A 25,668-nucleotide genomic window follows, 5' to 3' on the forward strand; every position below is an offset into this window, starting at 1 on the left:
TCAAAGCTTTAGAAACCATCATGTTAAGCTAAACTGTGAAGTGATAAACCACTTGGAGAAGCTGCGGTAGAGGAAACAACAAAGTGAACTATTAGCTAATGCAGTTCTAATGGAATTAGAGGAAAATTGGTCCGTTTTTCCAGAGAATGTCATAAATGGACACTATGTCTGCTGTAAGTGAGAGTGATGCTAACATATTAAAATGAACATAAAGGAGCGCCCTAGCAAAGATATGACATCATATGGCACATGACTCATTCTTTAAAAAATGCCTTTGATGTCTCTTTCTTTGGTTGGTTTAGTATTATACTAAATTTTTATTAGAATCATTATCACCTTGATAGTCTAATTCTGAAAGGAGCTGGTGTGTTTGATCCCATGGGACATCTTTTATTACCTCTAATGCCATGCACTTCCTCTTTCCATCAAGACTCCTCCCATTTTAGGTGTGTAAATCAATACAGGCTTCATCACTCAAAAGCAGTCCAGACCCTATCGATCATCTTTAAGAGGGTCCATCATCAGGCCAGTGCCTTTCAACTTTCCTCTGTTTCTATCACTCCGTCCTTTCTGGTACTCACTCATTGGCTCATAAGTATGTACTAAGTTAATTGTACTCAGGCTCAAGTTACCTCTCCCATTTAAAACCTTTTTTGTCCTAACCAGCCATTTTTGTCCCACCCACAGTGAAATCTCATGGGTTCAAAATACTGTTCTTCCTAATTAAACATTAAACATCTAATACCTTCTGATTGGCTGATACTTTGTAGTGTCATTCAGCATTTTTTTAAAGTGTGGACAGACAAATTACTTGTCGCTAGAAACTGCCATGTCACACCTGGTTAGGACACTTACGGTGAGTAGAAGAACAGCACCACTTACACACACGCACACATTCAACAGGCTCAACAGTTCAGATTTCGACTTGCCCTGCCTTTACTTTGAGTATCCCCATTTTTTTTAATACATTTACATTTATTTATAAGCATTTAAATTGTGTTATATTGTGTTATACTTACATTTTACTTTCCTAATTTAAACAATTTTACATGTATTTTTATTTACTGTATTACATTATTTATTTAAATATTATTTTCAAAATATTACTTATTGCACGTTTTAACACATATTGGGTTATTTCCATCAAATGGTAACTGTTCTTCAACTTCAATTATACAGATATTATAATTATATAGAAAGCTAGCCACAAACTCATATATATACTTGCTGGAAATTGCTGGAATTAACTGGTTCTCTTCGAAGTGGAACTTTGACGCTGCGTCTCGGTGTTGACGCCAAACGGCTAAGAAATTGTGTGAAAAGTTTGCAGTGAAGAAGCTCTGCTCATGTTTATCTCTTTTCTCGAGGGAAGAGAGATGAGCGTTTGCACCCCGCGGCTCAGGCCCTGCTGCTGCTGAGGCAGCATGGCGGCTCTGTTCGTGGGGGTTGCAGGTTGAACTGGCAGAGGAGTTCGGGAGGGGGGATGTTGATTTCCCAATTTCCTTTTGTCAGTTCAGGTGATCTGAGGAGCTGTGGTGGGAGTAGGACATGATAGTGAATTTACTGAGCCTACTCTCTCTGCCAGCCCTGCATTCGGGAAGTTGCTTGATGTAATGGCCCGGGCGACGGTCAGGTTGAATGTGACTTGGGTGTGTGAGATGTAGGAAGTCACTTGTGGTAAATTGGATAAGCTCAGACACAGTTCACTCTGTGGGCATTCCCCATAGCGTCAACACCAAGATATATAGAGAATATAAATTCGAGAATATATATATATATAAACATGGCAAGCTATCAACTAGCTCTCTCAGACTCACACCGGCCCAGGAAACAGCTCTGCACACACAATAAGCATTATAGTGGTGTTGTGGAGAAGGTTGTGAGTGCTAAATTACAGGATCAGTGCAGAATCAAGAAAGCCTGTAATCATTCCATGAGAGGATATCCCTTCTGCACACATACACACTTAATACACACATCATCTCTTTACATACAGACCGTGTTGCTTAGAGGTCAATAGTGCAAGGAGAGGCTGACACATATTTCTACATAAGACTAGTCTATGAAAACATCATAATTTACTGTTTCTAAAGGAAGTGCATTAGAGAATGAGAGTGTAGCTGATAACAAACATCTTTTGTGTGTGTGTGTTTTCAGTCGGATCAGATATGGTTTCACACCCCTTCCTGTTGTTCATCCATCAGGCTGTCAGTCTGCAGGGTTAGACACCACACATCCTCATTAGCTAACACCCATACAACCAGATTTCTATCACTGTCTATCTCTGTTTTCTTCTGTCTGGGAAGTTAGCACAAATAACTTCCCTCAAGATGAATCTCCCATTACAAAAATTGCATTTGAAATTGGAAGCGCTATGCTATGACTGTACAACTATACTTAGGTCCAAAATGAACACTCGCCAAACAGCAAATGCGTGGTTAAAATATGGAAATAACATTTGGGCAGTCATTCTATAAGGAGCTGTGACCTAATAAATAGTTTAAAATTAAAATACATGAATCATGTAAGTGACTTTCACAAATAAAACTAAAAAGAAAACATATGGCACGTCTTTAACAGCTTTCCCCCCCTGTAGAACTCCATGTGGTGACATACATGAAATAACTGTCACATTATGTAACCAAAACTAATATATTAGAAAATCACAATGTGTAACTGGTCAAATAATAATACAAATTTATGTGACCATAATTAATATATTAGGTACAAAATCAGAATGTGTCTTCATGACTTTGTACTGAGAGAAAGATAAAATATAATGAGATAAAAAAACTGTTAATAAATAAATAAACAAATAAAAAAAACTGTAAATAAAAATATTTAAGAAAAAAATATAGTTGGTTAAATTATAATATATATATATATATATATATATATATATATATATATATATATATATATATATATATATATATATATACACACAGTATATTATATATATATATATATATATATATATATATATATATATATATATATATATATATATATAAAATGTATATTCATTTAAAAAACTTAGTTTGTTTGTTTGTCTGATTACGACAAACAAAAAGAATTTATACCTCAATTCAGAGAGAGAGAGAGAGAGAGAGAGAGTATGTGGAGGAAGATTTGACAAACAAACTTTCATTGGTTTAAATGAATCAGGGCAGATAGTCAACAGAAAAACCAATCTGAGCACTATGAGCACAGCCAGAGGGATCTGTGTGACATACACACGTCATCATGCTCTCTCTCTCACACACACACACACTCTGAGCATGTCTATGTCCATCTTGAGATTGTGTTGACAGATGACACGCTGTGTTGAGGCAAAAAGTACAGATTCATGTCTTAATAAGACACACACATACAGACAGCCTAGAGCCTCCAGTAACACACACATATAAAAATACGCAAACACTTGAATAATAAGGCACATTGTTACATAATAAACTATTATTAAATATAGAGAGTTTAAAAAAAAAAATAATGAAAAACAAAGAATTTTGCCTGAAAGCTTCGCCCAGTGGCTGAGCAGGGGGTTATGGGTAAGCACTAAGCAATGTTGCCGGACCAAGAAAATCAGGCGGAAAGCAAAAGGTACTGAGAGTAATTTGAAGTGAGTAAAAGTAGATAAAGAGAGACAGCGGGACAGAGAGAGATGAGTCATATGATGAGCGCGGCTCCTTCAGTCCTCATCTAGAACACAAATATCACATCAAACTCATTTGCCTGTGAAACACTCACAAATGTTAAGCCACAGTGAGCCGACCGCTGAGGAGAACAGATTTCTGCCAACACACAGAATATGATACATCTTGTCTTAAGAAGGTGAGGTCAAGAGTTGCAAAAGCACAGCCAACATATACATTTGATGTTTAACATACAGTTATAATGGACCAATAGCCGCTTTTCCACTGTCGGGCCAGTGCGAGCCAGGGCTTTCAGCGGGCCAGGCTAGGCTAATAGCCCCGGACTTGTAGCACCGAGCCCAAAATGACGCTAGGTGGGCTATTTCCACCATCGGGCCAGAAGCTCCGTAGCGCTTCACTAAAACACGCCCGTAACACACCTCTCTTGAACAACGTCACACAAACACGTCATTTCACAAACAAATGGAAGTTTTATCAGAAAAATAATCAGAAAGAAATTACTGGAAACTAGCGAAATCGTAAAGTGAACATGATAAAACTAGGCGTTGTTGGCATTTTGTTGTTTACTTAATTTAAAAACACAAGCATCAATGTTTTACCAAACAAATTAATCATAATGAATTCGTTTGTGTCAAGATTAAACTTTAGTCACAGAAATAAAGTGGTATTTACTGTTATTTCACAAAAGAAAGAGGACACACATAGCCTACTTATTCAGTCGCGTCTGTTTCTGTTTATTTGTAGTCATAGGACAGTATGTTTACAATCACATTTACAAAGAATAATCATTTCTACAAATTTTCCACCAAAAATACGACCTGAGGAGCTTTAGCACTCTCTCCAGTGACAATCCCGAAAACATGGAGTTGCTTTATTTTATGAAATATGCGGAGCTAAATATGGATATCAGTCTGTTGAGAGACAAGATGTGCTGACAGATAAAATAAATACATGATTGTGATAGCCTATGTATATTTGTCTGATTTTTTCAAGCCGTGGTATTTACCATGTTTTCTATGGTAATAGCGCGCATAGTCTTGGAGATCAGAATCCACATCGGATCATAAACAGAAGTTATTTCAAACACTTGCTGCTGTCCGAAAGTGAGTTTTGACCTAAAATGATTTTAAAAGTCTTTAATGCTGGTGTTAGCTGGTAACCTACATGTAATCATCCATGGCTCTGTCTCCACACACAAATAAACCACTCCCTCAAGCCCGAGCTGGCCCGCTTTGGACAAGGTAGGCCGAAAAACCCGGGCCGTTGGCCCAGAGGAAGCCCCGACGAGGCACGATCAAGCCCCGGAAGTGACAGTGGAAACGCAACTGGCCCTGGCACGCACTAGCACACCCGCTTTAGGCCCGACAGTGGAAACAAGGCTAATGAGATTTAATGTGGGTGGGGTTAACTAGTGAAATGCAATAAAAATACAAAATAAGTATACTACACAAACTTCAGTATTTAGTATATATACTGTGGGCAAAATAACCTTTTTCTGTATGTATGGAATGTTTGACCTACTATATCTGCCTAAATGTCCAGTATGTAATTATAAGTCCCATCCCAAATGCCACCCTAAACATTTAAGACCACACTTTGGCTGATATACTAGTGTACTAGGCTTACTATTTCTTACGGAGCCCCTGAATGGACATGGTAATAGAGGAAAACTGAGATAGAAAGAAAATGTATATTTAAAATTATATTTTTGGCTTTTGCATTCACTAGTTTTGGGTTCCTAAGAAAAATGTAATTCTCTTGCCAAGGCAGCATTTATTTGATTGAAATTACAGTAACAGTAATATTGTGAAATTTTTATTATAATTTAAAATAATTGTTTTCTATTTTAACATTTTAAAATGTGATTATTTAAAAAAAATGTCAGCATCATTACTCCAGTCTTCAGTGTTACGTGGTCCTTCAGAAATCATTCTAATATGCTGATTTGCTGCTCAAACATTTCTTCTTCTTCTTCTTCTTCTTCTTCTTCTTATTATTATTATTATTATTACCAACATTGAAAACGGTTGTGCTGCTTAAAATTTGTATGGGAAACCACAAAACTTTTGTTTTTTTTTGTTTTTTTGTTGAATAGATAGTTCAAAAGGACAGCATTTATTTGAAATAAAATATTTTGGATATTATTATTATTTCTTCACTGTCACTTCTGACCAATTTTAAAGCACCCTTGAACCATAAAATTATTTTTTTATTTATTAAATACAACAGGATACAAGGATCTACTAGCTTTCTCAACACTCATAAGTTATCCCATAACCTTTTAAAGCAAAAAACAAAGAGTGAGAGTTATTCTTTTGCTGGAGGATATTAGGGGTTGTGGGGTCACTCATGGGGCAGGCTTGCTGTGTTAGAGCTGGACTGCTCTCTAAATTTAGTCTGCAGTTTTTCCACAAGTCTCTGGCTGTCCACACCTGACACACAGCTATAAAGCTGAGCTGTCACTGAAGGATTGATTTTATAAACAGATATTTTAGGTACCACGCAGTCGTAAAAAAACAATAAAAAAAGAAAGAACACATGCTTAGATGAGTGTGTGTGTGTGTGTGTGTGTGTGTACTCACAGCCCTCGTAGATATCGGTGGGAATGTGCACTGCTGTCATATTATATGAAACAGGGCGTTTGAAAATAGGATCCTCTATAAATTCTGGTTTGATCCGGTTCTGGCGTGTTTCCGTATCATTGATGTCATACTAGGAACATAACAATAAGCAAAATCTCTTAACAACAAAAAAATCCTTAATTTACATCTCACTGTTGTTTATTACTTATAATAATATGTATTTAAAAACAAAAACTTACCTTGTCCTTAGCATTGTAGTAGATGGTATCATTCACCTGTTTGATAATGAGTGACAGAATATGTTAGTGTTTTCATTTATTTTCTATATTTTTCAAAATTATAAATATTCAATAGGATAGTGTATCCTAACATAAATGTATGATTTACTATGTATGTTTTTAATAATCATTCATAAACATTCCCAGAAGGTTGCAGGGAAGATTTTGTGCAACAACCTAATAAAATGTTTTCCATTTGTTTTTGTTTATTAGGTTTTGTATTTCATAGTCACAGATTAACATTCCTAGAATGTTGCAAAGAGGTTTTCACAATCAAGTCTTTAATCTATTTTGGTAACAGTTTTACTGCAGGTTGGTTTGATTATTTTTTCTTTTTCTTCCAAAAAAATGTAGGTGCCTAATAAAATCATTATTATGATTATTATTATTAAGGAAATTCATTGTTCCTTAAATCATGCTTATTTAAAGAAAGTATATGAGTCTTTACCAAAATATAATTCCATCCTATTTTTTTTAATCAAATAATTTTTTATTTGTTTTGTGATTTAAATGATTTTCTTGAGACAGTTTCCATCTCTGACAGTATTTTTTATCTGAACGTGTCTGACTGTACACATGTTTTTATATTGTTGTACCAAGTGTTTTTATATTGCTTTCAATTTGTGTTTTTCTGTACAGAGGTTTGTAGCTAATCTCTATGCATTCACAAAAGGGATGTTTCTTTAGGTGTGTGTGTGTTTGTGTGTGTGTGTTGTTCAGGTATACAAATTATCCCCACTCCAAAATAATCCTTGTCAGGACATTTTTGGTCCCCATGAGGTAAACCACTTCAAAATCATACAGAATATAGCATATTCAGTTTGTAAAGTATAAAAATCATTATGCCTATGGTATGTTACCATAAAATGTGTGTGTGTGTGTATGTGTCTTCTCCCAGGGTGGTTCTCCTCACAGTGTGAGGGCGCTGTCAGGACTAGCATTAGTTGGGCGTTAACAAGCGAACTCACTTTCTGACATACAGTTGCCTTGGAGACATAGGAGTGGATCATCACCGGCTGCCGCCACCTGTCCTACTTGTTTGCTAATCATGTGGCAGACACTCTTTTTAGGTTATAGTACACTAATTGCTGAGACATGCAAGTACAGGTCAGCTCTACATGAGATCAAACTCTTGACCTTGTAGATTGTGTCTTTGCCATGGTTGGTACCAGCATCCCATCAATAATTCAAAAGAAAAACTCTCTGTCTGTCACCGGTAACACAACAATTGTGTCCATAACAAACGCTTGAAGAGAAGCACCTGCTGTGACAGCTGCAGGCAGGATGGACTTTTGAACACAAAGGCACCCACACATGCGTTTTGCCTAGAAATAGCCCAGAGTGTAACATCTAAAGTATAAAAATAAGAAATCATGGTAATACCTTTTTAAACATATATCATGGAAGTAACTTAAATATGTAAATTAGATGTAAATTAGAAATATTACAATTCTGTCCGATTATTCTGGTCAGTACTGTGTAAATAAATAAAATGACAACATTAAAACTAAAATCATTCATTTTAAGTGTTGCTTAGTATTATTTCTATTTCTTTAGATTTTGAGATCGTTTTAGATTTTGTTATGTGTTTTTGTCACTTATTTTTTTGTATTATTTCTATTTAACTTTTTTAAATTCAGTTTCAGTGACTTTAGTAATTTAAACATTTGAAATTTGTGTTCGTTTTTATATAATATTTATATTTATAGTTTATTTCAGCTTTATTTATTTATTTTTACATTTTCATAGTTTGTTAAAAATATATATATATATATATATATATATATATATATATATATATACATCAGATAATAAAAATGTATACAATGAAAAATTAAAAATAATTCTGAGATTTGCTAAAAAATTACATTTAACAGTGTTATTGAATTATTAATGTTTTTTAAAAAAATTAATACAAATTTTAGGTGAACATTAGATGATAGTAAAGATGACATCAATGAAATTCATTTTTCCAGAGATTCTTTCTCATAACAAAGCAACGACTTCTACAAATAATTTTAAAACCATTTTGCACTGTTGATATATCATGTAATCAAATCATGCCAGAATAAAAAATCTTTACATTTATTACATTTTATGATATTTTAATCACAAAAAAATAATGGCTATATTGGCCTTTGGACGTTTAAACCGAATGACTTTTTGACACTTCAAAATCTTTAAAATACCTTTATAAGTAGCAAAATATAATTAAAACCTTTTGGATTCAATAAAAGAGATCTAGTTGTACTACCTTACATACTTTGGATGTCATATCTTTGTTTAAGGCCTTTGGACAAAAAATGACCCGTCACGTGATTGACCCTTATACAGTATATAGATATATCCTAATCATTCAGTATGATATACTGTATATTACCTGACCATGGTACTGCCACAATATTCTATGTGGTATTAAGGTAATATTTTAAAGGTGCTAAAAAGGATGTTTTGTTTTATACATTTTTGCAATATTACTTGAAACTGTCTTTACTAACTGATAAAAGACTATTTATTAGGTGCACTGAAAGTAATATTAATATACATCAACTGTGCACGAGGTAGGGCCTTAAAAATATCAGACAAACGTTTACGCGATCATCGCATAAACGATTGGCCCTCTGGCTTGTCAATCACTGCCATGACGTTCCTTGTGCGAGACGTGCGTGGCTGCGCGCTCCAGTAACTTTCACACTCCACAGGTGCCGCATGCAATGTTTTTGTCCAGAGACAAGAGTAACAACTGCAGATTATGAGTTACCTGCGGTGAGTCCAACATAATGAATCCGCTAACACGACACAGCGAATGCCGGTGGTAAACACTCGTGTTCCAATACGAGTGTTTACGAGTTTTGGGAGGCGTTCCCTCGAAAGGAGGGGGGGTTGTTCTTACGCATGCGCTCATTTCAAAAACTCAGTAACAGTCTTTGGTTTCTCAGTCGACGAAAAAATCCTCTTTATCACCTTTAAGTGACAAAATCAAAAGGATCTATCAATAGATATATTCAATTAAAACCACTGAATAAACAGCATTTTGGCTTAAAATTTAACTTTTTGTTTGTTAAAAGCATATTAAATAATGAGTCTGATTCAGAAATTAAATATTGCTGCGATACAAAGTTTGATGACTCATTCTGACAATACTGGACAGACAAATCTATAACAGACATCTAGTCATCACATCCATTCCGCTGCAAATTAGAATTGATATTTCAGTCCGTGGGAACCTGAAATGCGTCAATATAACAGACGCAAGGCCTAAGATCAGGATGCCAACATTTTACAGCCCTATTGATTATCTCTTAATTGGGGTGATGGCATGTGTAAATGTGTCAGGTATCTGTTCTTCTCCAATAAAGAACTGAATGAAAACATACCTGGACAAAAGTTTACCAGCCTTATTTTTTCACTTGTGTGTATGTGTCTGAGTGTTTATAAAATGTGTATGTGTGAAGCATTACATCAAGATCATCCTTCCACTGGTGTTTCATCTGCAGCAACTCCGCCTTATCGACCAGCGCCTACAAAATAAAGAACAGGTTTAAAGTTTTACAGAATATATGTACAGGCCTAAACATACACAATCGAACAAAAGTTTGGGGCGTGTATTAAAATTGATGCATATTGGAATGACTTTTTGAAGGATCATGTGACACTGATGACTGGGAAAATGACTGCTGAAAATGCAGCTTCACATCACAGGAAGAAATTACATTTTCAAATATATTCAAATAGAAAATAGTTATTTTAAATTGCAATAATATTTTATAAATTTACTATTTTCAGTGTATTTTTGAACAAATAAATGCTTGGTGAGCATAATAGACAAAAACTTTTTAAAAAATATTACTGACTCTTTTGGTATATGGCATATAAAACAACATTTTAAACCAGAATGGATGCCAAAAATCCAATCAGTTCTTGCATTATGTAATCATCTATAGGATAGGTTATCTTTATTGATTTTCTCAAATCTAACAAAAGAGCCTCAGAACCAAATCTTAACATCCAGACACTTTATAACACAAAATAAATGCATTAACATGACAGAGTTCCAATATAAAGGTTTTTCACTGAATCAACAATCAGCTTTAATGTGGGAAAATGAAGCTCAGCTTTACATGACCTGCATTCAGCCTTTACTCCAGATTCTCTGCCTATGAGGAAACCCCTCAGTGATGGCACACTAAATTAAGACAGCATCTCAGGTCTGGTCCAGGTCTTCTCAACTGATTAAATTAATAACAGTATAATCTGGTCTGTACTAGAAACTCACTGTATGCCTAATTTCCCCTGGGAACTTTCACATCTCATTCTTGAAACTTGTCCCGGAGTCTTTTTCTTTATGTTACCTTATTTATTTATTTTTTTACTTTTATGGCCTTGAAATTAGATTGAAGATTAGGGGTACATGATGTCAAATTAATCTTGATAACCATGGGACCGAAAACAAATTAAGAAATTCTCATTTGATGCTCGCCTTTAAAGATCACACTATATGAGATGGAAAGATTTTGATAAAATAAACAGCGGTGGGTTTGTCATTTTGTGGCAGTTTATAACAAAGGCTAAAGCTTCAACTTCACTTCTTGCACCATGTCATGTGGTGCAACCAACATAAAACAGGAAAAAGAACATAAAACAGGACCCTCATGATTGTTTGTCAAGGTCAATAAATCTTTTAAAATGATCAGATAATTTGACCTTTTTATGACAAGGCAAGGTTAGATCAGATTGCAAAAATGACATGTGGTGTGACTCCCTCCGAAAAAAAACAAAAACAAAAAAAAGTTGCCAGCCGCTGCTCGCATTTTTGATAATTTTCACAAAAATTGTAATGGCCCCCAGAATATTTTGTTGTATAAACATGCAGTATATCAAACGAAAGAACTGAGCCTCTGCTTTAAAAAGCAAAAAAATTCTACTTCATGCATTCTTATTTCATCAAAACTTGAATGTAAGTTTAATGAAAAAAGCAACATTATGAACAAAAAGTTGAGAAAAATCACATTTTTTAAAAGATTACAATGTATTAGGCATGTCAAGGTATCAAATTTTGGTATCTTGAGATAATTGCTGAAGCTTTTATCATAGTATTATCACAATATTGAAATAAGTTACATACAATAATACAATACACAAAAAATATATAAAGTAACATTTTTAAACAGATTAAAGTGCAAATGAATTAGGCTATAAAGAACAACAGGTAACACAATAAGGTCTCATCATTTAATGCATTAACTAAGATTGAGCAATAGCTACATTTGTTACAGAAAGTATTATTTTTTGTTAATGTTAGTTAAAAAATAAAACTAATCATTGTTAGTTTTCTAACTAATCATTGTTAGGTTTCCGGGGTAACCGCTGCATTTCTGCTGTTCCATCAGTGCCCTCAGCTGTCAGAGAGTAAACTTGCACTTTCATTCAGCAAGTCTCCTTCACTCATTCTGCCATGTGCTTCTCATGCAACGTTGGGTTTGTTTACATCTAAAACATCATGTCTCTTTGTTTCAGCATACAGCGGTGTTGTGCATTTTATACAGTTGATGGGGAAAGTATTCTTAAATGCATTCCTAAAATGTTATTAATCGGTAATAAATAATTATTTACGGTATTCTGAAGTGCAAAAGACAACAATATCGTGCATATTCATTATCGTGATATTTCGCATTTCTATCGAAAATCGGCACGTCTACAATGTACATAAGCAAGCAATGCTTTTATCGCTTGTTTCTGCTATTTTTCTGCTATTGTTTTTATACAAAGATTCTCTGCTCTTTCTGAAGATGCGTAATAGCTTAAAACACCTAAATGAGTAGAATTTCTTAGCAAACTTGCAGTTATTCTTCATCAGCAAAATGAAAAAACATCACGGTTTAAAGAAAGTATCTCTTGAGTACTTATCATGCCAGTGTTTTGCCATTCATGTGACCTTCATAAGATCTTTTTGACATGACTTGAAGGCAGCATTAAAACTCTTTTAGCTTTCCACTGAACAGAAGAACATTAGCTTGATATCACTGCTGCCAGATTAAATGATATCAGAAGAGCATAAATGCCACTAAAGCTAATTAAAGCCAACATACGCACATCTTGCATAATCTTGAGAGACCTTTGAAGGCTTTTTATGCTGTAAGCACAAAATGTAGTGCAATTTCAAGACTTTGTGATGTTAATCCAAACAAAAGATCCACCAGAATATCGCCATTAAAATACGACTAAAAATGCATATTTTTTTTAGAAACTTGACCCTCCAGGGGAAAAGAATGAACAAGTGTAACGCATGGCTAGATGATGAAACCTCTCCTCCCACTTCAGATATCCCATAATAACCGATTGACCCCATGGTCTATGCACTCTGATGAGCTGTTGCCATAACAACCCCAGCGGTGTTGTCTCAGTCTCATTAGGACTGGGGTGTGTGTTTGTCTTAGTGCCGGCCCCTGATGGCACACAATCCAGGAAGGATAGGTAGTCCTTGGTTTTCAAATGACACTGCAATTTGCATGGCAAGAGCTTTGATTTTCAGCATAAAGATCTTGCATCAGAATGTCTCATTACAGGTTGACCAGGGTTGTTTCCAAAATTCGATGGATGGATGGATGGATGGATGGATGGATGGATGGATGGATGGATGGATGGATGGATGGTGGAGGTGGATGGATGGATTGTTGAGTGAGGTGGATGGATGGATGGATGGATGGATGGATGGATGGATGGATGGATGGATGGATTGTTGAGTGAGGGAGGAGGATGGATGGATGGATGGATTGTTGAGTGAGGGAGGTGAATGGATGGATGGATGGATGGATGGATGGATGGATGGATGGATGGAACAGTTGTTAAAACTATGCTATTAAGATTTTGTCAATTAAAAGTTTGAAAACAAGCAACCTTTTTATCATTACACATTTATCAGTCCAGTGCATGATTAGATTCTCTTCAGACTCACTGGTATCAGCCATTAATACAACCATAATGCAAAATCCCAGAAGTCGGTCCAGCTAATGTGTGCAGAGAAAAACAAGAGATAAAATCTCTCACTTTGTCAGCAATGCACAAACTCACATTATGCATCAATAGCTAATTAGTCAATCTTGTTCAGCAGCTCTCAGGTACAAACACCTGATGTGCAGAGCATCACTGTATACATGCTGAGAACACAAACATCTGCTGCTCCTGTGTATCTACACTTTAATTCCCAGAATACTTAGCGAAAAACAAAAAGAAATAAAATAAAATGAGGACTGCACACACACATACATACATGAACAAAATTGGGGTTATATGTGCCCTCTGGCTAACCTAATTACATGACTAATTAAAGCAATAGTTATATAATATATATGCAGTTTCTCCTTTGATGAGGGCATTTTAACATTAAAGAAGTAAAACTCCACTAAAAACTACCCAGCTTATGTGGCTCTGTATAACAGCACTACATTCACCATTAAAAAAAGTCACATTTTGTTAGGCATTGACAAGCTCTTCAAAAGTCAGCCAATTACCCTTTGAATCCTGCCACAGTGTTGAGGAATAATGGAAGAAATGGCGTGAAATGCTGCAGGGTGGATTTGTCATGTCTTCCTGCTGTTGTGAATATGTGTCATTTAGCACAGTTAGTTTAACAGGATCTCTGTTTTGTCTCATTTTTGTTTAAATTTACTTGTTTCAACAGCTGCTGATTATAATGTAAACAGTATTCACTGTACATTCATCAAAGCATGAAAGGTAAATCATAAAAGGCATTACATTTTAAATAAGTCTGTGCATGTGTGTGTGTCTATCCTGCTCTATTTATCAAAACAAAGAGGCAAAGGCAGCTGTGAAGCACAATAAACCCATAAACACAAAATCTACATTATAATAAAAAATACATGGAGTATGTTCCTTGCTAAAAAGTACACAACTGTTTAAAATTTTAACTGTTTACATTTTTTTTTTAAGAATTTAATACTTTTACTCAGTAAGAATGCATTCAACTGATCAAAAGTGGCAGTAAAGACATTTATAATATTACATTAGATTTATATTTCAAATAAATGCTGTTCTTTTGAACATTTTATTTATTAAAATACTAAGTGGTACTGTTAGTATCAAATGGTACAGCCATTGTACTTTATACCTATATGGGCAATTATAGACAGTACAGTTAAAAGTCAATTACAGTACAAATTTTGTCTATAGGCTTTTCAGAATTTGTACAATGAAACATAAAACAATTCATGAAACAGCAAAAATGTAAATGTTAACATGCAACTGGCCAGCACAAATTTTAATTAATGAATTGTATAAATTTAAAACACATGGGACAGCTTGCCCCAACCTAAAAATCCCCTTGACCTGAGAACACGGTTCACCCTTTCAGTTAAAATTTATTTTCATCATATATTTGACCTCCCAGGGACTGTCCCCAGAAAGTTCAAACAAAATGACGCTCCTGTATACCATCTTACTGAATAATTAAATACCATAGTCAACAAATAATTACCATATTCACATACTATGGTATTTTTACAGGACTCTTTGGCACTTCAAAATGCCATGGTAGCACCACAGTACATATGACAAAAGATTTTAAATGTGCACAAATTTTAGGCAACACAGAGCCACAATGAATAAGTGCAGGTAAATGCTCAAGAAATTAAAAGAAACAATGACTCACAGCACCTAAAAAAGATGATTTTCCTTAAATAAATATATAATTTTTATCTTAATCCTACATTTTTTTTCTTATTAAAATCTTAATGCCTTCCTGCTTGGACCTGTAACAAGTAACATGACCGGCAGCCAAATCAAAATGAGGTGAATAAGGTCCATTTATTAATTTAGCAAATGAAAATCTGAAGCTGAAATCTTTTAATTTAAGTTGCTGGAAAGTGTCCATATTGTGAGTGGCACTCTTAACCTTTCAGTGTGACTCAACAACATGGAGAGAATGAACTTCTAAACTTCTCTCAAGGTTTCTGGATTCACTTGTAGACATCAATACTACAACAGCACGTGGAAATATGGTTGTGGAAATCAAGTAGTTTTCACACCTCTCAGCTCAGTGTTAACACAGATTATAAAAGTTATGATCCCTATAATGCTCATCATGTTCAGCCTGGCAAAGGCTGATGGGAGCCGAAGCCATGTTGGCTTGAGGCAGGGTAAACTATACTGGCTTTCAACAGGAGCCATTTTGGCTCAATATGGGTAAAGTGCAATGCTTATTGGGGATCTACCTTCTGTCAACTGTTCCAAGCACAACATGAGGAAACTGGCATCTAGCACAACTCTTCAACATACTGAAGACCAGCCTGAGGCCAAGGGATCTTATCCACACCAACACAACATGCTTTGAAACAGATGGCTCCATGTGTGCATGTTTGTGTGGATAAAGTTCTTATTTCAAAATGCCTCCACTAGGACAGTAAAACCTAAAAATACATACACAAATACTGTAAAATAAATAAATAAAATAAAGCAAAAAATTAAATAAACAATAATAATAAATAAATAAATAAATAGTTTGTGAGGGTTAGGTTTAAGGATAGAAAATGAAATAATATCTTTAAAAAATAAATAATTTAGATTATTATTATTTTTTTATAAATGTGTGTTTAAATGTTTAATCATATTAACTATAGTAGTATTTTGAACACTTTAGTTTTGAATCAGTACTACCAAGACAAATATTGAAAAATCTATCTTTTAAAAACAGGGTACCCCCAGGATCCTCCAAATGAAATTCAAGGCTTTTTAAGACCTTTTTAATACCATTTTAAATGAAATTCAATGCCAACTTCGTACCCATTCTGACAGAAGTATGAGGGGAAAATGTCAAATCTGTATAAATTTTGAACCCTAGAAAATAATTAATTCGGCATATATTTTTATACCTATACTATAAATATTTTATTTACCATAGGCCTACTAAATGTAAACAGCAGTGTCTCTCTCATTGTTATAGAGTGTAATAATTGATGTAATACTACTAATATACTAATATAATACTACTAATACAATACTATTAATTTCAATAGTGTGGTGCAACTTCTCACATCCAACAAGGTGCATGGAATAAAAAAAATATTAGTAATTTAGGAACAAAACCAGCAACACTCATAGATGCCATTGAGGGGTCAGAAATAAACAAAAAACTGAAGCTATATATATCAACTTTATTTTGCCAAAAAAATTAAAATCTCTCATTGTTATTAGTTTTTAACATTTAGTGGAAGTAGGCTGTTTTCCTTTACTTCATGCTAGCTTAAATAAAATTAAAATATTGCACTGAACAACACTGTACAGAACAAATACAACCCTTGAATACATTTGTACACTCTTCTGTTTCTTGACATGGTAGCATCGGGCGCGTTTCGGTGATTTAAAACGACGCTCGTGACTTAAAGTCGAGTGCTTTTACTGTAATTTAGGCAAGCGCGCTCATAATAGAAGCGACGCGGTTGAGAGCGCGGCTCATGGTTGCATAGCAACGACAGACGCCACGGGAGCGAAAGCGCATTGGAAAGAAGGAGAATGCCGGCGCGGCCGCGTATGTGACGCGTACTAGAGAATAATAATGATAATAATAATAATTTAGCGGCCGGATTATGTTTTATTTTTGAGATCAGTTGCGGGCCGTAAATGGCCCGCGGGCCGGCAGTTTGAGACCACTGGACTAGACTATCACAGAACGCTGACACAATCAGCTACCCAATGATGATTTTCATTCAATCCGAGCACAGATATTGACTCGTATTACTCGTATAATACTCGTACTCGGCAGAAGTGCTTTATCCGTACCGGATACTCGTTTCAGCCGAGTATCCGGCTCATCTCTAATTTACCTCACTTGCCTAGTAACCATAGTAACGGGTGCGCGAGTTTACGCGCTTACTGCTATGACGTGGAGCGCGAGGTGCACTCAACATTACGCTGCATGAATTTTTAATTAGCCTACACTAGTAACAGTTCATTTTGTTACAGTATGAACTTTATCCTAGGAAAAGTAAAAAAAAAAAAAAAAAAAAAAAAAAACCTTTGTAACGAAATCCAAGACTTTGTATACCAAATTCAAGGCTATTAAGGCCTTAATTTTAGTTTATCAAATTTAAGACTTTTTCAATGCTTTTAAGACCCCGCGGGTACCCTGAAAAAAGTATTTATACCCTTGGCCCATTAACTGAAATGGATTATGCTAATGTTGATCACTACAGCTTCACCCTTAAAGAATTAGTTCACTTTAAAATGAAAATTAACCCAAGCTTTACTCACCCTCAAGCCATCCTAGGTGTATATGACTTTCTTCTTTCTGATGAACACAATTGGAGTTATATTATTAAATATATAAGTATAGTATAACTTCTTTCTTGAACTTCAAACTTGTTGCCCCCCTTCACTGCCATTACAAAGTATGGACGAGTCAGGATATTAATATAACTCCGAATGTGTTCATTAGAAAGAAAAAAAGTCATATACACTTAGGATGGCTTGAGGGTGAGTAATTCTTGGGGTAATTTTCATTTTAAAGTGAACTAAAGGCCCCGGTATACTTCGAACAAACTGATGTGATGTCTTTTCAAACAAAATCAGGCCAAAACAAAGTTTGTTTTGTGTTCTTTTTGGAAGTTCGAAACGGCTTGCCAAAGCGAACTTTCAGGAAAAGTTCGTTTCAGCTGTAAAACACCTTCGTACTACCATTGGTCAGTGACGATAACGTGATAGGATGTGTGCGCTGAGGCTCCGCCTTCACTTGCGTGGACCGTGTCTTTGACTCATTTTGTGTGTTTGAGTTCGTCGAGGTCCGTGGGTGAAAACATGAACACACTGGATAGCCGCTTTATAGTACAAAATGAAGTTGTGCTTCTGATAAAATGAGCAAAACTTTGCTCAGATTCACCAAATCTCGAATCGGAGATCGAACTTGAGGAAAATTATCTGGCCGAAAATTTCTATATTAACTTTAACGCTCTATACTCTTAATCTCTCATTTGTGTCGAGTATATCTAGCCAAACAACAAAATATGGAGACCCATCAGCCTCTTCAGTCTCACTAAAAAAGATCAGTGAATCAACTGTAAGATTACCCATCCTCGTAACATCCCATTAAAGTTCCCAGTACAGGGTGTTTAAGCAGAAGTGAAAATATCTCCCACTACACTCACACTGTGGGTGGACAGCACGGTAATTATACAGCTCTGCATTGCTTGAGATGAGAGTTTAACTACTGCCAGCTCTCACACTAGTGCTTCATTATGTCTCATATTGGGTTGGTGGAGTTTGCAGAAAGTTAGTGTGAGCCTTCTATCATTTGTTTCCAACATTTGTTGTTTGGAGACAGGCGGTACGGCTAAGTTTAGCAGTGTCTGTGTATGGAGCCAAGGCACCGTAGCAACCAAGCATCATGGCAACCAGCAGCCACTAGGATCCGTTTATGCAAACCAGTGATGATGCTTCTGGTAGTAGAACTGTAACACAGCCCAGTAAGATGATTTACAATGAATGATTTGCCGGTGACAGATATGTTTTAAATCTCAGGATAGTCTTAAATCTCAAGACAAAAAAGGTCTCTTCCCATTTTCTGAGTTATTATGGACGTCACAGTCATTTACATTGCTCATTTTGTTCAGTTATTTGACAGGTGGTACCTTTGGCAGCCGTTTGTCCTCTAAGAAGCACTGGATTCTTATGGGTATTGTAGTCTGACATCCTATCCTTCGTCTGTCCTTCAAATCCTCACTGTACCCCATTACAATGAGCGACTAATTCAGTACATTTCCCAAGGTGAAGTTCTCCTTCATAAAATCTAATCAGCCAGTCTAGACTTACACATAAATTGAGTAAGACTACAGCTAGTGCTGGGAAGGAAGAATAGATTACATTAGATAGTAATAGTAATAGCACACCTTTCCTCAACAAAGCTAACTGTACTGGAGTGAACTGTACATCATTGAAATCATACAAAACAACCCAGTGCTGTTTACTGATGTTATCCTGAAGCTCTCTGGCCCTTCACTGCACATCATCAAGAAAAAGACTGATAGGATAAGAAACGAGTGCAGAGAGGAGAGGGAAAGGGCTCCTGGAGATAAATTTAGTGTGTACAGTATTGGCCCATGAGAGTCTGCAATCTAGTTTCCAGAAGCTCTAATGATATTTAGCTGTCTAAGAATCAGCGCTTCGAACGACTGAGCTGGCTGGTGCTGTTTTATCTGCAACATCAAACAGAGAGCAAACAAACACCCTTCCTTTCCATCTGTTCTTTGCCTTTTGATGGATGCAAGTGGCTCTTTCCTCAGTGTGTCTCCCTCTCTGTCATGCTTTTCATTTTTCTTCCTTTTGATGCAGCATTTAGCAGTTGGTCTATCAGATCACTGTGAAAGAACCTCTTTCTTTCTAAAAAGAGAAGCAGATACTTTGAATTACCATACTTACACACTGGATCTGTTCCAAAACTTTGAGATGCACACCTAGACAGAACTTTAAGGCATCATAGACACATTCATGACACAAATGAGCTGTTGAGAAAAAAATTATCAAGTAATTGAAAAAGTATAAAGTGTCAAAAATCTAACTAAAATGGACTATTTTACTTAATATAATATATAAGTATATAATATTCAAAATATGAAAGGCGGAAGGTGATCAATTTGAAACCTTTGAAGTGTACGACAACACTGATAAGATGAGAACGTTTACTGCCAAATTCAAACCTGCTTTCGCACTTTGGGTGGCGTTGATGCTGGCGCCAAAACACATTCAAATATTTGACAATAAGCCCCTATTTATGTTTCCGCCGGTTAGTGCCCACATAACCAAGTGCGCACATGTAATATCTGAGCCAGAGTAGACATGAGGACACTATATTTGAGAGCGTGCGAGTTTAGTGGAGCGATTCATGCTGCACATTACATTGATGCGCTTTCGCGTTAATGTATTACATTGATGCGCACTCAACACACGTTGTTATAAAATGCCATAGTAACTCCCTCAAGTGAACTATAAAAATGAAAAGAACATTGCACATGAAAGGTACAGTTGTTTTTTATTGGATAAATAAATGGAGAATATCTTGTGTTTCTGTGGGTTCTCAGCGCCTATATAGCCTATAGGTCATGATAGACTATAATAGTTAACAAGTTTGTGAATATTTTGAATAAAAAAGGAAAAACTAAATAAAAGTGACACACATCTGTCATACAGCACTATTGTGCCTGCGGGATGTGTCACCCTCCACATTAATAATAAATGTGCACATATTGTGAATTAAATTCTCTAAGAAAATGATTCATAAAACATCAGTTAAAACACCTGTTTACTCTCACACACACACACACACACACACACACACACACACACACACACACACACACACACACACACACACACACACACACACACACACACACACACACACACACACACACACACACACACAAACACATACTGTATAATCATAATGCAAAAACTAACACTTCAAATTACTATTTCTAACAAAAATAATACACAGACAAAGGGAGTGGGAAGAAACAAGTTATTGACAAGGAAAGGTTCATTTTAGTAGGCTGAATTGCTGTAATTGGAATAAAGTCAGGGAGAGGGAGAGAGTGACAAGAGTGAGACATTTTTGCTGTTTACGTGATTTGATTGACGTTAAAGAAAACACTGTCTCCATCAGCAGCCAGCACCTTCAGCTTCCTATTCGACAACACAGCATCCCGGCTGCACGTCAAGCCACCTCTGTTAACTCGCATCGACTGCGCAGGCAGCTGCTGATGGATGGCTCCAAATTAAAGACACCCACTGATCAACTTAACAGAGCTGCCAATCAATCAATCAGTCTAATCCAACCAAAGCATCCTAAAGTCACGTTTGGCCTCGAGATCAGTCAGGTCTGATCCAGCAGATATTGATTAGTACAAGACATGATCTGTGGTCATCCTGTGCCCGAGGGGTCACTCAAGAAAGAACAACAGGAACATGAACAGCACCACATGATTGACAAGATATGCTCATCATCATAGTGACAGCTGACTTCCTGTGGTGGAATAAGAGGCCAATCCACAATTCTCTGCGAAAAGCACTTCCTTGGTAGAATGTGTCTTGGTGGCAACAGTTGAGCGATACGAAGAAATTAACTCCCCATTGGCCTCCCTTTTTCCCTGTCCACCTAATTTTGGAGTTTGGAGATGATTCAGCCCAGTTAGACAGGAAGATACCATTGGACTGATGTGCAACGCAACCAATCAGAGTGTGTCTTGTTTTACGTGCCTTTTAGAAGCAAGTTAATCTGATACTGATGGTGCCACAATCACAACCACAACAGACTTATTTACTGTACATAAAGCACAGCAGATACTACAAACAGTTGTCAGAAAAGAGACCATAAGTCAAGACTTGACAATGATGTGTGTGCTGACTGGCATGAGAGGGGTGAGATTATCTGACAAACATGTCTAGATCTACTTTTAAAACTCTTCCTGGCAACAGCTTCACACTGGTATGCTATTTACTTAAATATGAGCTATAAATAATGTTCCTGAGCTGAATGGATTAAAGGCTAAACACTTGCTAAACTAGCATAATTTAATTGCTAAGATGAGATACTGCCCTATCTAAAAATAAAATAAAGCTAATTTATAAGATTTATTTGAACTCTAAAGGCCCGTTCACACCAAGAATGATAACTATATAGATAACGAAGATTCTGTTTATTACATGCACATGCTTGTCTGTCACTCTAAATGCTCGAGTTTGTTAAAGCAGGATTGATTCTGATTGGCTGTCACTGTTCATCATTCATCAGCTGAATAGAGTCATTTTGAAAGTGATCCAAATGATATCGTTTCTCTGTACCATTATCATTATAGCTGTAAAGCCCAAAGTATAGTTCACTTTTTATGTATGCGCGAGGGTCAGTGTACAGTGCGTGTGATGTGAATTTCGCCATCAGAAGAGTATGTATGTACACTGCAAAAAATGATTCCGCATTTTAGTTTGTTCAATGTAATTTTGTAAGTTGATACAACTTGTAGTTTCTGAATTTGTTCGTTCAACTTAACATGTTAGGTTTTTACTATCTCAACTAGTCTGTAAGTTCACTGAACTAGAGTATGTGTCGCCTCAATTTAAAAACATATGCTGAACCATTAAGGTATAAGTTCTCATTATTTATCGCGAGATCATGTGAAGCGCGAAAAAGGTCTCGTTCGTTCATCGGCATTGCTGGCATAGACTGGCAGCTGGAGAGTTTGTCGGCACGCGGCAGATTTATCTTCCAAGCTATGCAATATCGCGTTCATTATCCCAGATGAATCACCTTCGATCTACGGCTCTGTCTATTAAATGCCGCTCCATTTGAAAGCAGGTGATGGCGATTTAGCGGTAATCACGGAACCGGCTTTACTGACTAGATGGGCATGATCATATCGTTAGATATAACGCCCAGCCCTATCAAGAAGCATGTGCTGTCATGTTTTTGGAAACATGCGATGGAGAAAACTATTTAATAAATAAAATGGTATGAAACACTAGCAATGATTCATAAAACTGAGCTGAAACCACTGAAATCACTTGGATTACTTTAAGGATGTGTTTTCTGGACCTTGAAAGTGCTAGTTGCGTAGGCTGTCAAAGGAGCGACAGAAAGCTCACAAATTTCATTAAAAGTATCTTAATTCGTCTTCCAACAAAGGCAAGTCTTAATGGGTATTGGATGGCATGAGAGTGATCAATTAACAATGGTATTACCATTTTTTGTGTGAACTGAGACTTTTTTTTTTTATACATGAATACACTTTCCATGCATTTTCACCATTAAAATGTATGAAATTGCAATACCTTTTTATTTGACAGATTGTTTTATTTTGAAATTAAATTATTTTTCTGTAATGTATAATGTAGTTTTGAGTTTGTATTTGAAAATATTCAGAATTGTTTCAAATTTCTACTAAGAGAAGTTTACGCTATATTTTACAGTTAAAAAGTTTTTACAAAAAAATTCATTGTAATCCTTTGAATGTTAACTGAGTTTGCCCTTAACAGTTATTGAATTGTAAGGGAAAATAAAATCGTTTGTATGGAAAAATCTAATTATTTGGTTGAATATGCTGTTGCAAGTTGAGAGAAAATTTTAGTTGAATGAACATAAATTTTAGTACAGATAACTTGAAAATTTAAGTTATCGTATTTCAACTAATCTTTACAAGTCCAGGTTAGTTGAAATAAGTTGTTGGGCCAACTATTTTAACTGTGTCAACTAAATTTTTTAAGTTGAACATACTTAGTAGATTAAGTCAATAAAACTTAACTGAGTCAAAGCAAAAAGATAACTAAAAAATATAAGTTGAGTGAACAAATTTTTTTTTACAGTGTACTGTATGCGCACCACCGGATTTTTGTAACCATACTTTGTAAGTGCAGGTCGCACATGCACATTTAATTGTTTTTGCAGTAATTTGTTTATCCACAAGGCGGTAACAGTGCCCTGGGGGCGTCGATTCACAAGGTAGTCAAAGAAAAACTGCATAAACAGAACAGACCAGAACGCATGCAAGCTACAGTAAAAATGGAGGCCTACATAGACAAGAGATTGTGTGAAGAGGTTAGAAAGTACCCTCATTGGTACAGCTCTAGCATGAAAGAATACAAAGATGTTTACATGGGTTCTAACTCATGGCAAGAGATTGCTCAAAACTGCGCATGCATCAAATGCCTGTGTATGCGTACGAGTCAAATGAAGTGTACTTTCCAAGGCTGTGCGTTCGACTGTGCACGTTCATTAGCGTACGCATACAAAAAAGAAGTATAACCAGGGCTTAATGTGAACTGCTATTCTTTGTCCTTGGTGTGAACTGGCCTTTAAGCTTTTAAGAAACTATGTTGTGTTTTGACCTATCTGAGCATGCAAGGCCACTAATCATTGTGGACAAATAATTATTAAGGTCAACATAAAATCAAAAAAATAATTGAGCCCATTTACTTTGCCAAAACACATTTCTGGTCATATTCTGAACAAACTTCTATTTTTCAGTCAAAATATTTTCATGTTATTGTATTTTTTAGTAATTACTTATTTACTTCTTTAATATTTACTTAAAATAAATAATATTTTTAAACTTTCTATTCATCAAAGAATTCTGAAAATAAAAGTATTACGGCTTCCACAAAAATATTAAGCATTATTACTGTTTTTACTGTATTTTTCATAAAATAAATGTAACCTTTTTAGAAAGAAAGAAAGAAAGAAAGAAAGAAAGAAAGAAAGAAAGAAAGAAAGAAAGAAAGAAAGAAAGAAAGAAAGAAAGAAAGAAAGAAAGAAAGAAAGAAAGAAAGAAAGAAAGAAAGAAAGAAAGAAAGAAAGAAAGAAATGTTAGTGCACAAGTATAAAATCACAGAAAATTTCACAATAGAAGTCCACAGAAAATCTGAAACATTTTAAAAAGATGTGCTTCAATATTTGACAACAAAATTGCATTAGCAGCATTTAATTCATTTAATTTAATGCTTTGGGTTCTTGATTCACTGGAGTTGCTGAACTTGATATACTTGTGGCTCTTCTAATTATAGGCAGGATGTCCAGAGCACAACTCTAATGAGTCACTAAAAACTTTCCTTCTAACGATAACGATAAAAGATAAAGAAAAGGAAAGCATGAAAACAATCAAGAGATGGTCTTGTCTGTGTTTGTGCTGGTGGGCGGCAGAGGGAAAACACTGGATAAAGACTATTTTAAAAAAGGGGTGACATGAGGACAGCGTCTAGCCTGGGCATTGTGACTGGAGGTAGAAACAATCTGCCAAAAATACACACACACACACACACACACAAATGGACAGAGAAGCAAACAGCCAAACTGTCCTCGCATTACAACCAGCTATTACAGATCCAATGACCTAAAAGCAGTTATTTCCATCATATGAGGCACACTAATGCTTTCATATCCATTAAAACAAGAGCACTTAATTCAGACCAATTAAGCATGACAGAAGAAAGTTAGCAGGTGAAAAAAAAGGAAAGGGACAGCGAGAAAGAGAGAGAGGGAGTGAAAGGTCAATACTTTCATTTAGTCATCAGGGTGAGCTGTCAGCGATGTGTTTAATGCTCACCAATAAAAGCAGCTCCACACAGTCTGCCATATACATCACCTGCACTTCAGGGGCA

The 25,668-nt window shown here is 35.7% G+C and overlaps 1 protein-coding gene across 2 annotated transcripts in view; it reads right to left on the minus strand.

Moving 5' to 3' along the window:
- Nucleotides 1-25,668, minus strand: part of cacna2d1a (calcium channel, voltage-dependent, alpha 2/delta subunit 1a) — a 95,369-nt gene that overhangs the window by 43,496 nt on the left and 26,205 nt on the right. For both annotated transcript variants that reach the window (XR_010895715.1, XM_067392062.1), the window contains exons 4-6: nt 9,978-10,037; nt 6,478-6,513; nt 6,239-6,368 (exon numbers count right to left, since the gene is read on the minus strand). Coding sequence is in view for 1 of the 2 variants with exons in the window: in XM_067392062.1 (XP_067248163.1) it covers nt 6,239-6,368; nt 6,478-6,513; nt 9,978-10,037 (226 nt within the window). In the remaining variant the exon portion in view is untranslated. The remainder of the gene's footprint in view (nt 1-6,238; nt 6,369-6,477; nt 6,514-9,977; nt 10,038-25,668) is intronic.

The sequence above is a fragment of the Chanodichthys erythropterus genome, chromosome 8 (genome assembly GCF_024489055.1).
Source record: "Chanodichthys erythropterus isolate Z2021 chromosome 8, ASM2448905v1, whole genome shotgun sequence".
NCBI lineage: Eukaryota > Metazoa > Chordata > Actinopteri > Cypriniformes > Xenocyprididae > Chanodichthys > Chanodichthys erythropterus.